At 46.5% G+C, this 16,971-nt stretch overlaps 1 protein-coding gene and 1 long non-coding RNA gene across 3 annotated transcripts; one reads left to right on the forward strand and one right to left on the reverse strand.

Annotated features, from left to right (window-relative positions):
• Positions 1 to 5,227: 5,227 nt before the first annotated feature.
• LOC123081953 (uncharacterized) lies at positions 5,228 to 10,277 on the reverse strand. Its single transcript, XR_006438867.1, has 2 exons — positions 10,007 to 10,277; positions 5,228 to 5,607 (listed from the first exon to the last, which is right to left on the reverse strand). It is a non-coding gene; the product is annotated as an uncharacterized lncRNA (long non-coding RNA).
• Positions 10,278 to 10,346: 69 nt separating this feature from the next.
• Positions 10,347 to 15,310, forward strand: LOC123085911 (uncharacterized). Of its 2 annotated transcripts, XM_044507618.1 has the most exons (5): positions 13,086 to 13,980; positions 14,587 to 14,677; positions 14,775 to 14,882; positions 14,975 to 15,040; positions 15,166 to 15,310. In XM_044507618.1, exons 2-5 carry the CDS (start codon positions 14,603 to 14,605, stop codon positions 15,292 to 15,294), a joined length of 378 nt encoding a protein of 125 aa, XP_044363553.1. In that variant the 5' UTR covers positions 13,086 to 13,980; positions 14,587 to 14,602; the 3' UTR covers positions 15,295 to 15,310. The 2 variants fall into 2 exon arrangements, 1 of the variants encoding a protein (XP_044363553.1); XR_006440133.1 differs by lacking the exons at positions 14,775 to 14,882; positions 14,975 to 15,040; positions 15,166 to 15,310 and having other exon boundaries at positions 10,347 to 13,980.
• The last annotated feature ends 1,661 nt before the right edge of the window (positions 15,311 to 16,971 follow it).

Below are 16,971 nucleotides of genomic sequence, written 5' to 3' on the forward strand. Positions count from 1 at the left end.
ATAAATTTCCCTAATCATCATTTGTCCTATTCAGTGAGGTTAACTTGTTCAAACATGCATGATCATGGCATAAACAGATTCTTCATATTTTTTGATCATTTTTCATATATAAATTATTTCATTCTGAGCTACGGTTGAATTTCTATGATTTTTGGAAGTTCAAAACATTTTCTGGATTTTCTGGTTATTCAGAATTAAAAAAATCCAGTAAATGATTTACTGCGTCAGCATGACACCACGCTGACGTCAGCGGTCAACTAAGCGGTCCGGGTCAAACCTGACCAGTGGGGCCCACTGGTCAGTGACCCAATGGTTAATAGAGCTAGTTAGTGGTTAAACTAACTTAACTAGAAGTGTCAGCAGACCTAGGCCCACATGTCATAGACTCAGGGGGGTCAAACCCCAGTCAAACCAGGGTCAACCCCACCGGAGTTGACCCGCGGCTCGTCGCCGGCGAGGCCAGAGACGGCGGAGGGCTTTAGAAATTGCCCACAGGCGATGGTTTTGGGCGTGTGGAGGCTCTATGAAGAGCTACTACTCGCGCACAGCTGATGGAGCAGACGACGGGAGCTGGGGTGGCCGGACACGACCGCGGGGAGCTCAAAGGCGGCGGCCGGAGCTCGGAAGTTGGCGGTTTCGGTGCTTCGGTGCATGACAGAAGCAACATGTGACAGTTTTGGGGTCCTGGCGTTGCACTGAGCACGGTGGTGTGCTTGGTCGCGGCCCTAGGTGACAGTGGCCACGGCGGCGACATGAACGGCGGCGAAGAGCTCTCGGCTCCGATGGGCATCGGCGTTAGAGGAAGGAAACGAGCTACAGGAGAGGGGGGATCGACGCAGTGGCTCACAGCGGATCCGAAGGACTCACCAGAGAGCTCGGGGATGCACTGAGGACGATGAATCGGCGACGACGATCTCCGGCGCCCGACGATGAACACGACGACGTCGGCAATGTTGCGGGGCTCCCTGGCTTGCGTGAGTAGGCGTGGAGCTTCAGGACAATGTGGCGGCGACGAGGGATACGTCAGGGAGGCGAGGCGGTGGCTTAGGGCGCGGCAACGGTGAGCGACAGCGACGGGCACGCTCGGTGGTGGGGAAGAGAGCAAGACAGGGGAGGGGAGAGAGAGCAACGAGTGAGGGAGACGATAGAGGGGTGGTTTGGGCGTCTCCGTGGCGTCGTCTAGGCGCGTCGAGGGGGAGCCAGGCAGGCAGCTACGTGCCGGTGCACGCGGGCGCCGTGCACTGCTTCCCCTTTGCCTACTGGCGAAAGTAGGAAGACAAGGCTACCCCTGGTGGGGTGGGCCTGAACAGGAGTTGGGCCAGCTGTTGGGCCAGGTAAGAAGCCCAGGTAAAAAACTTTCTCTCTCTTCCCTTCATTATAGTTTCTGTTTTCTATTTCTGACATTTGTTTTAATTTGGTTTTTGAACCAAACTAATTTTTCTGCTTCTGACAATTTTTGCAGGGACTAAATGGATTATTCCAAAGCCCCTCAACAATTATCAGAATTATTGGACATATAGTTAATATATCACCTATATAAATCCAATGCAAATAATTATTGGATTAACTCCAATGCCCAAAATAAATATTTCTGTGACTCCAAAAATATTGGTTTGAATTTTACCTCTTGCCAATATTTTTATAGCTTAACAGGAACATTTTCTTGGGTTTATTTGAAGCAATTTTTAATGTTGATCATTTTTTTTGAAATGATTTCTGAGGCTTTCCACTTTCCCCAATTCAACTTTCAGGAATTTAAACATGATGCAAGATGCTTGTGCAACTATTTGCAATCAAATTCTAGGGCTGTGACAGCCTACCCCCCCCCCCCCAGGCGCGCCCTCCACCCACGCGGGGCCCCTGTGGCTCCACCGACGTACTCCTTCCTCCTATATATACCTACGTACCCCCAAACTACCAAATATGGAGCCAAAACCCTAATTCCACCGCCGTAACTTTCTGTATCCACGAGATCCCATCTTGGGGCCTTTTCCGGAGCTCCGACGGAGGGGTATCGATCACGGAGAGCTTCTACATCAACACCATAGCCCTTCCGATGAAGTGTGAGTAGTTTACTTCAGACCTATGGGTCCATAGTTATTAGCTAGATGGCTTCTTCTCTCTTTTTCGATCTTAATACAAAGTTCTCCCCCTCTCTTGTGGAGATCTATTCGATGTAATCTTCTTTTACGGTGTGTTTGTTGAGACCGATGAATTGTGGGTTTATGATCAAGTTTATCTATGAACAATATTTGAATCTTCTCTGAATTCTTTTATGCATGATTGGTTATCTTTGCAAGTCTCTTTGAATTATTAGTTTGGTTTGGCCTACTAGATTGATCTTTCTTGCAATGGGAGAAGTGCTTAGCTTTGGGTTCAATCTTGCGGTGTCCTTTCCCAGTGACAGTAGGGGCAGCAAGGAACGTATTGTATTGTTTCCATCGAGGATAACAAGATGGGGTTTATATCATATTGCATGAGTTTATCCCTCTACATCATGTCATCTTGCTTAAAGCGTTACTCTGTTCTCATGAAGTTAATACTCTAGATGCATGTTGGATAGCGGTCGATGTGTGGAGTAATAGTAGTAGATGCAGGCAGGAGTCGGTCTACTTGTCTCGGACGTGGTGCCTATATACATGATCATACCTAGATATTCTCATAACTATGCTCAATTCTGTCAATTGCTCAACAGTAATTTGTTCACCCACCGTAAATACTTATGCTCTTGAGAGAAGCCACTAGTGAAACCTATGGCCCCCGGGTCTATCTTCCATCATATTAATCTTCCAATACTTAGTTATTTCCTTTGTCATTTATTTTACTCGCATCTTTTATTTCTCTTTATCATAAAAATACCAAAAATATTATCCTATCATATCTATCAAGACCTCACTCTCGTAAGTGACCATGTAGGGATTGACAACCCCTTATCGCGTTGGTTGTGGATTTATTTGTTTGTGTAGGTGCGAGGGACTCGTGTGCGGCCTCCTACTGGATTGATAGCTTGGTTCTCAAAAACTGAGGGAAATACTTATGCTACTTTGCTGCATCACCCTTTCCTCTTCAAGGGAAAACCAACGCAAGTGCTCAAGAGGTAGCACCTCCTTCTTCCCCACTCGCATTGTCATTAGGCTTGTCTTTGGCTACTCTACTCAAACCCGTGAGCTCGGCGCGACGCCCACAACGAAAATGGAGTCGGATGGCCCCAGCGCCAAGAAGATGAGGCTCCCACCAGCGGCGACGCCGATTGTAGATCCCGCACCCGGCAGCGTGGGGAGAAGCGGCGAGCCACCCCTCCCCCCACCCCACCCGGATCTAAGGAACCGGTAGAATCTCCGGTGGACCGCATCAGCGATCTCCCGGACGTCATCCTTGAGGAGATCATCTCACTTCCCCCCACCAAGGATTACTGTCGCACACAAGTCCTCTCAACTCGGTGGCGCCCTCTATGGCGCACCGCGCCCCTCAATATCGACTGTCGTCAGATATATGCCCTTCCTAAATTTGATCTCCTTAGAGCCATCGTCTCCTCTCACCAGCAGGGCCCCGTTCAACGCCTCTGCATCCCGACATGCTACCTCCTGTCCACACCCTGCACGGTGGACGCTTGGCTGACATCCCCTGAATTCAGAAAACTCCAGCATTTTGAGTTCTACCATTACCACGAAAGTTTCATACCACGAACACGCCAAGAATTCGTGCCCACACAACTGTTGTCCATCTCGCGGTTTTATTCCTCTCTCCACACCGCCACCTTCGCCCGGTGCCATCTACCAGACGATCTCATACAAATGCTTTGACTCCCACTGCTAAAAAAACTTTCTCTTATGGTGGTTTATCTGTCGTAGGATTCACTGCACAACATCATTCACTCCAGTTGCCCTGCCCTGGAGCGCTTGCTGATTGTTTTGTGAATAGAAATCCCTATCAGTTGTCTCCAAGTAAAGTCGCCTCACCTTAAAAGCATTGGAATTTGTTTTGAAGGACTGCAGCTCATCATCGAAGATGCCGCTTCACTTCAAAGGTTGCTCCTTGATAATTGTTATAAACCTTCATAAATAATTGTCGTCTCTGTGCCCAAACTGGAGACCTTGGGTGTAATTTATGATCCGTTTAATGATCACAGGAAGTTGGTGTTTGGCTCCTCACCTTTTCAGGTACCGTATATTATCATCTACACATTTGTAACCATAAGCTGCATTTTTCATTTGTGCGCATAAGTTTTACATCATCTTGGAGTACACTTTCGGTACTAATATTTTTGTTATATGCTCAATGAAGAGTTCGTCCATGGATAGCCTATCAATGCTGCTAGATTCTGTCAAGATCTTATATATCGGAATGTCTAGTTTTGATCTGAACATAATTATTGGTTTGCTGCGATGCTTATGATCTCTGGAGAATTTATATATACAAGTGATGATTTCATGCACATTGAAAGCTCGTATATATTGTACTAGAATTAACCGTTCAGTTGTCGCTCTTTCGACATACTCTTTTTTCAGACCTTAACTATTTTCAATCTGCATGTCTACTTAGCTACTGCGACCACATGGAGAAAAACGTATAACCAATCGGTGGCGTAATAAGCACCAGGATTTTCTCAGTTCTCATGACATTCGTATGAGGACAATAACGATGGAAGGATATGCATCCAACCAGGCAAACATAAGCTCTGTCACATTGTTCCTGTTGAATGCGAGGTTACTATTGTCCATGAGGCTTAATTTTTACTGCAAGAGATTTCTCATGGAAGGACACGTTGAACAGCAAAAAAAGAAGTTTTAGGTGGACAAATGGGCTTCTAAACGTGCTCGGCTTCTATTTACAACAAGTTGTAGTCATCCTGAAATAATTTTTTTGCACAGGATGTTGATTTTATGGATCAGACTGATCCATTTGTTTGTGACTGCGAAAAAAAGTGGTTGGGTTAGATCTTACTAGCATGTTCAATCTGGGTTTTGTCTAAAATTTTGATGAACAATTAATCCTTGGGCTTTTTGTACCGTTTGTAAGCTTGAGTTGCATGTTGTTGCCCTCGTACTCCCCTCCACCTGCCACTACACTTCCGCATCTTCCACAGCTGTTGTTCGTTCCTGTCTGAGGCCTTGCCGTCGTTCTCCGCCTTGGTTCGCTCGTTGTGCCCACCGTCGTCTGGCGTTTTCAACATGGTCAACAACCAAGAGGAATCAGGAGATGCCTGTACGTGGAGAGGCTGAGAGTAGGGACCCACTAGGCTCATTGCATTAGGCAAGCAGGTGCCTCATTATTACAAGCCACAAAAATACTTCCTCCTAATTGTTTGACAACTAGGTCCCACGCCATTGTCGATGTGGTCAATAAACGAGAAAATTACACAACGAGCGGATAACACCAAGGACCCAGCAGCTCACCCAGTTGCTTTTTAGTATCAGAGACGGAGCTCAACTGCGTGTTCTCCGGGGGCTGTGGCCCGTCTAGCCCACGCTTAAGCTTTTATTTAAGCACATGACGAGCCCAATTGATATCTTTTTTGTTTCTGAAAAAGGCTAGCCCAGTTCTTTTTTTTGGAGAATACCAAAACCGAGGCCTACTTGCTTTTCTCAGCCCTGCTTGGCTGCAAATCTGTCAAGACGAGGAGGGATGTAAGTAGTAAGAAATAGGCTTCCCTAAAAAATGGGCTATAAGTTGTAAGAAATGGGCTGTAAATTTTTAAACCAAAGCCAACCGGCAATTACATTAAAATATCTTTTTTCTGGATTCCTCTACTCTCTACTCTTATAAAAACCAAAGCCAACTGGCAATTACACTAAAATATCATCTTTTCTCCCACAAGATAAACTACTCATACAAATGCATCTTCATGTTCCGTGCAACGCACGGGCATCTTGCTAGTTAAGATTTTAAATTTCATTAATTTTTTGCGGAGAATTGTTTTTTGAATTTTATTTTTATATAATTTTTAAAAAATATTTTTAATGTGACTCGAAATTTCGTGATTAAAAGAGTTCGGACCCCACCGAAATAAGCAAATTTTCGTTGAATTTTTTTGTAGTGCCCAGAATATATGGTTTGTAATGCTAATAAAAAGAATGTGGGCTTCAAATATCCTTAAGAATTAGCAAAGGGACTGTAAATTATTGAAAATAATGGAAAATGGGTTGTATGCTGTTTTCCACAGATTTGGAGGCTGACTTCTGGGCCTACTAGGTTGACGATGACGCTGTCCTAATTTTTTTTGACGCGTACGCAAGGCTTTGTCAACTTAGTCAACCCAAAGCAGTGACTGTTGGATGTCCATCCAACGGCCGCCGTGCTTCTTCATTCTCTGATCTTCCTGCTCCAGTCGCCCAAACCAGCACCGGCGGGACTGCCTGCTCCCTCCTCCCATGGCTGGCTGTGCTGCCGCCAGGCCATCCCTCCACCCACCCGCACATCCTGTTATTTTCCGGCGATGTCAGCCTCACCCCGCAGCCGACCAGTCAGCGCTCGTACTCCCCTTAGTGTGGGCATCCGCTGTGGTGGCTTCGCCGGCTCCAGGTCGTTCCCTTCCTGGGCCTCGCCCTCGTCCACCGCGTTTGTGCTCTTGACGCGACGAGGTCAACATGGTCAACATACAACAGCCATCGGAAGAGGCTGACAGTAGGGGCCCACATAAGGAAATGCCTCCTTATTACGCGCAAAATAATGATTCCTCCACCTGACAGGCGGGACCCACTGGAAGGGCCTCTGTATTTCGTGAAAAAACGTTCCCTCCGCTGACAGGTCAGACCCACCAGCTATATCTTCGCACGCAAGGAAGTGCCTCCTTATTACGCACAAAAAAAATGAATACTCCCCCTGCTAGCTGGACCCACCATAGTGGGAGGCTGACTTGTGGGCCTACTAAGATGACGGGGGCGGAGGGCTTTGTTAACTTAGTCAATATGAACGATTCTAGCTCCAGTGACCGTACGATGTCCATCCAACGGCCATAGTGCTTCTTCAACCTCTGGTCTTCTTGCTCCAGCCGCCCAAACAAGCATCGGCCGTGTGCCTCCCGTGTCCGGCTGTGCTGCCACCGCTGGCCATGTCATCCCTCTATACTCACCCACACCTCCTGTTATTCTCCGGCAATAGAAGCCTCACACCGCAGCCGAAGCAGTCAACCCACGTACTCCCCTCCGCGTGGGCATCCACTGTCGCCTCTTCCCCAGCTCCGTGTCATCCCCTTCCTAGACCTCACCGTCGTCCACCACCATGGTGCTCTCGGCGCGGCGTGGTCAACATGGTGAAGGTACGACTTCCGTTGAAAGAGTACTGTATGTGAAGAGGCTGACAGCTCGGTCCACGACAGCAGCAAGGAAGTGCCTCCTTATTACGCGAAAAATAATTATTCCTCCACCTGATAGCAGGGACCCACCGCACGGGCCACCGTATTTCGCGAAAAAACATTTCCCCCCTAACTGCTGGGACCCACCAGCTATATCTTCGCACGCAAGGAAGTGTGTCCATATTACGGGTAAAAAAATTGTTTCCCCTCTGACTGCTGGGACTCACCAGCTACATCTTCGCACAGAAGGAAGTTCCTGACAGTCAGGACCCACCTGGTCGAAGCGTACGTAGCGTTGTCATTCTGGTCGCGAACGTGTAGTACATACTGGTCGATCGGTCTTTCTGCAAGTATGAACCGTGGCCGAGTAAGTAGCGACACGTGTGTCATTGTAGAGCACCCGACATAGTAGTTCACGTAGTCCCGTCCAAGTCTTGTACATGTACGTACAGCCACAGGGCAAAAAATACGGCCACATACGTGCATACGGGCGGGTCTCGAGCGCGTACTCGCGGACGGCCAGGGCTTGTTTCCATGGAGAAGCAACGGACTGGAGCAACGGTGTCCTGTTCATCGGGCAGCGAACTGACTGGGTCGGAACGGAGAAACAACATCGTGTTCATCTGGAGGCAACGGAACGCGTGCTGTTCATCGGGAGCCAACCGGCTTGGACGAAACATCTGATGGAAACGAGGCCTGGCGTACCGCAGAACGAAGGAAACGGCCTTGTGTTCGATCGGCCACGGTCAAAACGGGATCATGTTCATCGGGAGGGGTCTGGCGTACTGCAAAACGGAGGAATCGACTTCTCTTGGACCTCCTACGGTCGAAACAGAGTCATGTTGATTAGGAGGGGTGTGGCGTACCGCAAAACGGAGGAAACAGACTTGTGTTGGAGCGCTACGGTCGTAACGGGGGTCCTTTTCATCGAGAGGGGTGTGGCGTACCGCAAAACGGGACTCCACAGGATACTGTTCATCTCCACCGTCTACCTCATCTAGCCTCCATGGGCTACTGTTCATCCACCGTCGACCTCCTCCAGCCTCCACCTGCGACTGTTCATCCACGGGCTCCTGTTCATCTAGCCTCCACCACACGCTCCTCCACCGGCTACTGTTCAACCAACCCTCTCCACGGGGTCCTGTTCAACCACCCCTCCATGGGCAACTATTCATCCAGCCCTCCACTGACTATTGTTCAATCAGCCCTCCACGGGGGCCTGTTCATCCAGCCCTCCATGGGGTCCTGTTCATCCACCCCTCCACGGGGTCATGTTCATCCACCGGCTCGATTGATTGGGGTACTGTTCATCCAGCAGCAATGGCCTCTACTACCACGGGCTCTTGTTCATCCAACCCCCCACCGAGAACTGTTCATCCAAACCCCCCAACAACGCTCACTGTTCATCCAGAGGAAGCATCGATCGGCTTCAGTTAGCAGTAGTAGCGAAGGAATCACCCAGGCTCACTTAACAGCAAGGGATTGATCGATCGCTCGGGTTCAGTAACGCGTAGCTTGCGGTGCAATCACTCGGGTTCAGTTAGATCCCAACGCCTCGCTCGGGTTCAGTTAGAGCGCAACGCCTCGCACACACGCGTGTACGTATGAGAGAAACGTGCATCGATCGCTCAGCCCCCGACCACCCACCGTAACCAGGAACTCCCCGATATTTTCCTCGCCTTTGCTTCTACCACGGCTTTCCCGTCATGGACGGCCCAAAGAATGTCATGCAGCTGCGTCTCCAGCCCGCCCAGGATGAAAAGCCCATTTTCTATCATGATTTTTCTGTCATAGAAGTAGGACCCCACCACATCTATGATGATACCGAGTTTTGTCACAATTATCGTCATAGAAGTGTCATAAGCATGACAGGAAAAAAATTTGTTCGGCCCAAAATGTCACGGATGTGTCTTTTTTTGTAGTGGGAGTACCATGAACTTCCTAGCATATCAAAAATGTATGAGTTTTTTTGTTGTGCAACCAACTTAAGGTAGGGGCGTGATGATTATAGGGAATAGCATGAAGCTTCTAGTATAAATATTCGTCAATTCTCTACTACAGGAACACTTCAAATTCAGTGTATCACAAAAAAATCTTGGAAAGCAACTAGTTGCAAGAAGAAAGTTGTGAGGCTCACTCGAAAGGGATTAACAGATTATACATTGCTCTTCTCTAAAAATCGAAAGAACCATGAGCATGCATGGAACGTGTTTGACCGTGGGAAACAACATTAGAAGACGCGATTACGAACTAATTACCCCGGTCAGGATTTCATATGCATGTTCAAAACAAACGCAACCAAATGCGGTACTACCTAACGAGGTCTTGTTTACTTGTTTTTTCTCTTTCCGAGAAATGGCAACATGATTACTACTAGGATAAATTAACTAAGGCACGTACAGATCCTACTCGGCCATCTATATACATAGTATTTTTCAAGACAGTAGTCCAGATCTAGCATTAGCAGCAACCAACTAATCATACTAGGAGGGATGGAGGAATTTGATTGGAAGAATGGATGAGAACTACACGGAGGGCCAGTTGTACAGGAGTTCTAACCTAAGCCAGCCAACGTAGGACACACCATTTCCCATTAAATCGGTGCTGCTCTTGCGCTGTTCTAGCCACTGAATAATTCTCTTCTCTGGGAGGGACGAAGAGGCTTTGAGGGCAGAAACTACATAGCAAGATGAAAGAGGGAAGTGAGCGAACCTTTTGAGTGAAGTCGATGAAACGGCCGCCGGTGATTCTCTGGTAAAAATCAGATCTCGGGAGCCACCAGAGGGACCGGAGGGGGAGAGAGGAGAGAAATGTAGATGCGGCTGGGTTGGGGAAAGTGTACTAAGTGAAGGGCCCCACTTGTCTTGTCAGCGACCCAATTACTATCATGGCCACGTCGACCCACGGCAAGGCAGCCAGCCCACCAAGAGCGACCGACACATGGGCCTGGGCCGTCGAGAACCAGCAAGAGCTACCAGCTATATATACAGGGTTGTCTCAAAAAAAAAAAAGCTATATATACAGGGGACAACAACGAGATAGCCATCCGGGCTTGGATCAGGCAAAGGCAACGGCGGCTTCCCCCTTCCCTTCTCCTACCTCCTGTTCTTCCTCCTACCTTCATATTCCTTCACTAATTCCTTGTATGTGAGCTTGATTACCTTGTAATGGAGTGAACCGCGGGTCAGATCCTAACATCGTGGCATCAGAGCCTCCTTCCATCCTTCCGATTTGCCGCAAATTCTACCGAGTTCGTCCGATTTTTGCCTATTTTTTTCCCAGTTCATCAATCTCTTCACCACCATGCATCCGGAGACAAAGGCCTACCTAGACAACAACTACGCACGGATCATGGCGCGCTACGATGCCATGGACAGGCAGCACGACGCGATACTCTCCAAGCTCCTCGCGAGCGTATCGACCCCGCAGCCGGCACGCCCCATGGGCACGGCAGCTGATGGCGGCCTTGCCGACGATGCCTCTGTCCCTACGGTCGCCCCGCCACCTTCTCCACCACTACCCAAGTCCAGGAGGGCCCCGGGGTCACCCATGATGCACCCCCAATCTGCATGGGGATAGCGCCCGTCACCTGTTCGGCGGAATGCTTGACGCAGGTCGTCACCATCGTCAGTGTCAACGAGGTCCACGACGCCGCCACAACCGTCTGCTTCGAGCCCGCAGTCAATCTCTTCCACCAGGAGGTCGAGCAGCTCACGCATGTGCCTTCCATCGTCACCAACACCACCCCTTCTGCCAAGGTCGTCGCCACAGTGGCAACCATCACCGACGTCGACCCCAAGGCCGTCGTACAGGAGTTGGATACCTCACCCCTACCCTTCATCAACACCTCCACCTGGGTCGTGAGTGATGGGGAGCACGGAGTCCTTCTCGTCGTCTCCAGTAACCTCGCTGCATCAGCGCCGACCATGCGCTGGGTAGACTGCCCTATCCCTGCAGGCGACTGGGTGAAGCCTGTGACTGTCGCCATCGACGGTGCCGACGAGACACATGACACTGCCATCGTTGAGCGTTTGCACCCGCCTTCCTTCGAACATCAACCACGGCCACCACCTGTACAAGTTCTGTTCAATCACATGGGATCCCTATTCAGGCCTAGCCCGTGGCCGTCGTTCCGACCTCTGTCCTTCTCAAGCTACCCGGACATTTCAAGTATCCATAGTCAATCACATGGAGTTCTCTGCTTCAGTCCTTGGTTAATTCGGACAGCTCAAGACCCTCCCATGAGCTCAATCATCAACTCATTGCAGTTGTCCATGAATCATGATCCGGACAACCCGATGCCCAAAGAGTGCTCGCTCTTCTGCCTCCTTGACACACCTATACCCTCACTGATGTCAAAGGTGTTTCCCCATGTCAGGCACAAGAGGCTGATGCTACGACCGACACCGTGGCCATCATTTTGGATGAATCTTGCAGAGGGAAACGAGGACAATAAAGGGCTTGCGGAACTCCATGCATGTTCCAGTACTATTGCTCACGAGCTGCATTGTTCATGTATCGCTACAGTGGTTGTGCATATGTTTCGGAGTGTGTATAAACTGGGACCTCTGAGCGCCAAACTGCCAAGCAGTATTTGTCTTCAGTTAATGCAAATTGAGTCGTTCATGTCTTCTGCTCCAGCTACCCTCACAGTTCGATGGAAACCTACCTGTAACAAGCATCCATTGCATTCTACCCAGTTTCCAAAAAAGCTGCAGCTATATGAACTAGTCAGCCACATGGATATCAGTTCTCGATTAGTTGATAGTGAGAGGAGTAGCATTCCTGTATCAACCAAGGCATGTAACCTATTATTGGGCAACATAGACTTCAAGTGTCACATAACTCATGGCGAAATGGATTCCAAAATATTACAACAAGCAGGTATTCAGTGTGTGCAGCCAACAAACTCTGTTCGAGCATATCTGAAATTAGATGAAGTCTGTGTTGCTGCTGTTTGCAAATTTGACCAGGGAACTTCTCTGGACGGGACGTTGATACTTTGTTTCAATGAGCGACCACTTCTTATTTGTACAACTCGGGTGCATTGGAAGCTTTCTGAGACGGGTGCTTGCTGGATCCCAATGGTGCCAAGCTATATTCCTGTCCTGAGTCATCCAATAAAACAATTTATGGATGATCTGACCATGAGTACTACAGAGCAACGGTTAATTATCTGTTGGGTGCAGTTCTCTTATGAATTTCGTGCTCAAGACGCCCAACCGATGTTTTGGTTCAGTAAAAGAAGTGCTCAGCTGAAGCTACCTGGATCGTATTTTTTATGCACTTGTCAGGCAGTACAGTTGCTGTACCATTGGGTTCATGAGCACGTCACTGAATTGGCTGGTAGTTGTTACCTTGCGAAATTGTGGCACACTAGCGATTCCCATGATTCGGTACATCAATGGGTAGTTCCTATATGTGCCAATATACAAGCCGGTGGCGACCTGTTCAAGTATAAGTGGAGCGGACAATATGAAGGGAGACGGTTGAAGCCTAATTTCCTACAAGCTAGTTCTAGCCCCTGTTCTGATGCATATTTCTATGGGAACCAATACACAGTGGTCGTTGAACTGTTGGTGTATCTTGTTGGGCAGCTAAGTGACATGTTTCAGAAGTGGAGAAGCCAATATCATATAGGGGAGAGCAACGAAAACGCTTATAACTATGGTATATGCCTTGGCATCTCAGTGGTAGGGAGTGGGCTCCTTCTGATTGAGTTGGAACTACTTATTCCAAAACCAGGAGAGCATTTGGTCTTGTTGCAACCCAAGCCTCCATAGTCACCTCTGGTTCCACCACAAATTTCTACACAATTCAGCAGCAATATGCGAAGAACTAATTCAGAGTTTCTACACCTCGCCGGAGTTCTTTGGGAAATCACTCCATTATGGATCTGTGCTGATCATGTTAATATCTTGTCAAGCCATTGGTGGTGCTTCTCTTGGGGCACTTACCCAGATGCAAATGTCCTTGCTGCATGTCTGGGACGCTCAAACCCGAAGAAGTTTCAGAGCACTGCACACAACAATGACCAACATGCAGTACAGTCACTTCAACCGACAACTTCGTCTTATGCTCAATGGGATTCAGGAGGATTGGATTTTGCAGAACCAGCGAAGAACGGGCACCGGCTTGGGGGCAAGCCGACTGTTAAGGAGGAGGGGATGTCAGCGACCTAATTACTATCACGGCCACGTCGACCCACGGCAAGGCAGCCAGCCCACCAAGAGCGACCAACACATGGGCCTGGGCCGTCGAGAACCAGCAAGAGCTACCAGCTATATATCTACAGGGGACAGCAATGAGCTAGCCATCCGGGCTTGGATCAGGCAAAGGCAACGGCGGCTTCCCCCTTCCCTTCTCCTACCTCCTGTTCTTCCTCCTACCTTCATCTTCCTTCACTAATTCCTTGTATGTGAGCTTGATTACCTTGTAATGGAGTGAACCGCGGGTCAGATCCTAACATGTCTGTTTGTGAAAAGGAAAAAAATCAAGGAAAAGAAAATAAACGAACAGATAAGACCTGGGGCTACGTGGCTCAATCTGTTCCACCAATCCTCCGCAGCAGGCGACGACAGCATATCGGCGGCAGCGACAGGGCACGTCCATCTTCCCTTGGACCGGCGGCGGCGACAGGGCACGTCCATCTTCCCTTGGACCGGCAGCGGCGCTGGAGCGCACAGGTACTAGTTATCTACCTTCTTCAGTAAGAGGGGGCAAGAAATAGCGAAGAAGGACTACTGATTGTTTTAGGAGAGAAAAAATAGGTAGATTGCACGTATGTCTCGCCAATTTGTTGTTGTTGATCTGAGGAAGAACTACCTTGGAAATTCTGGGAGAACAGTAGAAGTTAGGTTGTTCCTCGTTTCCAGGTAGTTGACTGCGCAGCATGGGGTGCTGGAAGCAGGTTCTTCGTCTCTTGTTTCCTGCAAGCCATAGTTCTAATGCTTGCGTACTAGTTGTTGGAAACTCAAACTATCATGTAATTTTGTATATAGTAGTTCTAAATAGTTGGATACTAGATGTTTGGGAAAGACATGAAGACTTTTCATCAGAATAAGTAATGAGTTGTACAAGTCAAAAGAATGAATACAGATAGTACGATACAATAAACAGCGATAAAAATAGTAGGGTAGTGCAGCATTAGCTGTGTGAGGTGATGCGATTGTATAATTTTTTTTTTGAATTCCTAAGCCAAAGAGTCTTGATTGTTTTCGAATTTGATTACCAGTACATGCCAATAGGCTTCTTTGGAGAAAAATAAGTGTCCATTCTGAAATATGTTGCAGCCTATGGTTTATCAACATGGAAGGGGATAACAGTGTTGTGAAATTCACTAACCAGCCGGTAACCATTAAGAAGAAAGAAGTAACTAAGAAGGTTAGTCTATATATTTCTTGTTTACCATTAAAAAACATGTGTCTCTGTTGTTTTATAGTCAGTTATTAGATTAAGGTACTTTTTCTTCTGGATGCAGAAACAATCTGGAAAAGCAGTTGCGTCCAATGGAAAAGAGGCAAAGAAGACAAAGCAGAAGTTGCATGATGTTGTACTAGGAAAAAGTGTTGCAGAATCTGCAAGTGTCGTAAGTTACTGTCCTTAAAATCAGTCATGGCTTCAAACAGAATTTCAGTGAGCATTCAAAAAACATTTTAATTTCTTTGAATTTTGTGTTAGGGTTGTGCTTTGATGGAAGAATTTGATCAGTTTGTGGAACACCAAAGTTTGAGCAAAAGAACTGAGGTTTGTACATACTTTCTAGTTTAGCTATGCATTAACATTTCTCTTAAAGTATTTACGTATGAAGTAATGAAGTTTGATTGAGACTCAAGAACCTGAAAATATTGGTTTATTTTGTTTGCTGTCAGGAACTGACTGAGAGTCAAGAAGCTGAAATGGGGTTTAGCTTGTTTGGTGCTATTGAGAAAGAAGTTGAAGAAGGTGCAAGAAATATCATGAGCCAAGATTTTGAAATATCTAATAATGATGAACAATAGTGCAAGTGCTGACAAGGTGAGTATTGTAATTATAATTCTACCGTATGTTAAATGCCAGGAAGAATTCTTGTCAAGTTCGTGAGTACAGTTTAATTGTTCCACAGAAAGTTCATCTTCTTTGTGTTTGGTAGTTACTTGAGAGAATTGTTGAGAGCCAAAACATTGTTACTGATTCTTCTTTGACAATGTAGCTAACTTTGAGCAAGCAGGTAACTACGGAAAATCATTTAAAAAAACTTCAAGTAATTTTGTTTTTAAAATAAAATCATTTAACAGATGATAATTGTGTACAAACGTAAAATAATCTTTCACAAGATAGTTTTGGAGAGAACATGTGCATTGAACCTTTGACAACAAGAGAAGAAGTGAAAAAAAATTGCAATGAGGTAAAGATTTTGCGTTGCTGTATAAGAGATTCAAACTTCAAAGTATACTTTTGATAAAGTAACACTGCTATTTTGATGATTGCTATTGTGATGCCCCCTAAATATGTCTTCTCGCTTTGCAGGTACTTTCTTTGGCTGAGAATTGTAACTGTACTCCCTCTGGTCCTTTTTACTCCGCACATTAGCTTTGTCTAAAGTCAAAGTTTGCTAAGTTTGACCAAATTTATATTAGAAAATGTTAACATCTATAACATCTAATAAATAAAATATGAAAATATATTCCGAGATTGATCTAATAATAAATGTGTTGTTATGTGAATGTTAATAATTTTTTTTATAAACTTGGTCAAAGTTGGATGAGATTGACTTCAGACAAACCTAATATGCAGAGTAAAAAGGACCGGAGGGAGTAACTATGAAAGAAATTCTGACAGTGAAGATTCTAATGAAGATTCAGTAGCTTGTGCTGGTAGTGAAGATTATGTGTTCCCTACACCAGAAGAAGCGGATAGTGCTAGTAGACCAGAAGTTGGTATGGTCTTCTCAACATTGGATGAATCGCTCCGGTTTGCAAATGTATATGCTCAGTTGAATGGTTTCGCATTGATAAAAGGGAGGAATTACAAGAATAGGAAATTGTATTTCCAGTGCAACAAAAGTAGGAAAAGACCAAGTGCTAACAGTGGTTTGAGGAAAAGGAAAAGAAACATCATTGAAGGCACAAATTGTCCGATGAATATTATAGTTAAGTTGGTGGATGACAAGTGGCACATTGCATCAGTTTCTCTTGAGCATAACCATGATCTAGTGAGCTCTCCATCACTTACAAAATTTTTCTTAAGCCACAGAAATATGAATGAGGCAGAGATAATGTTGTCCAAGTTGCTTCAAGAACACAGAGTGAAACCTAGAAGAAGCATGATTATATTCTGAAGGCTCTGTGGTGGGAAGTTGGGAAACATTACCTTTGATGTGAAGAAGCTAGATAACTTGAAACAGGGAGAACGGATCCGTAAGGAGAACACAGATATTGAATGGGCATTGCAGTATATTGATAAGCTTCAAATTGATACTCCTGGTTTCTGCTACAGGTTGCAAAGAGATACAGACAACACTGTTCTCAGCATATTCTAGACGGATGCTCGATCCCGATTGAACTACATGTTGTTTGGTGAAATAATCTCATTTGACACCACTTACAGCAAAAACAAGTATAACATGCATTTTGCACCTATAGTTGGAATTAATGGCCATGGTAGAACAATTGTTTTTGGTTGGGCCCTATTGCAAG

The sequence above is a fragment of the Triticum aestivum genome, chromosome 4A (genome assembly GCF_018294505.1).
Source record: "Triticum aestivum cultivar Chinese Spring chromosome 4A, IWGSC CS RefSeq v2.1, whole genome shotgun sequence".
Lineage (NCBI taxonomy): Eukaryota > Viridiplantae > Streptophyta > Magnoliopsida > Poales > Poaceae > Triticum > Triticum aestivum.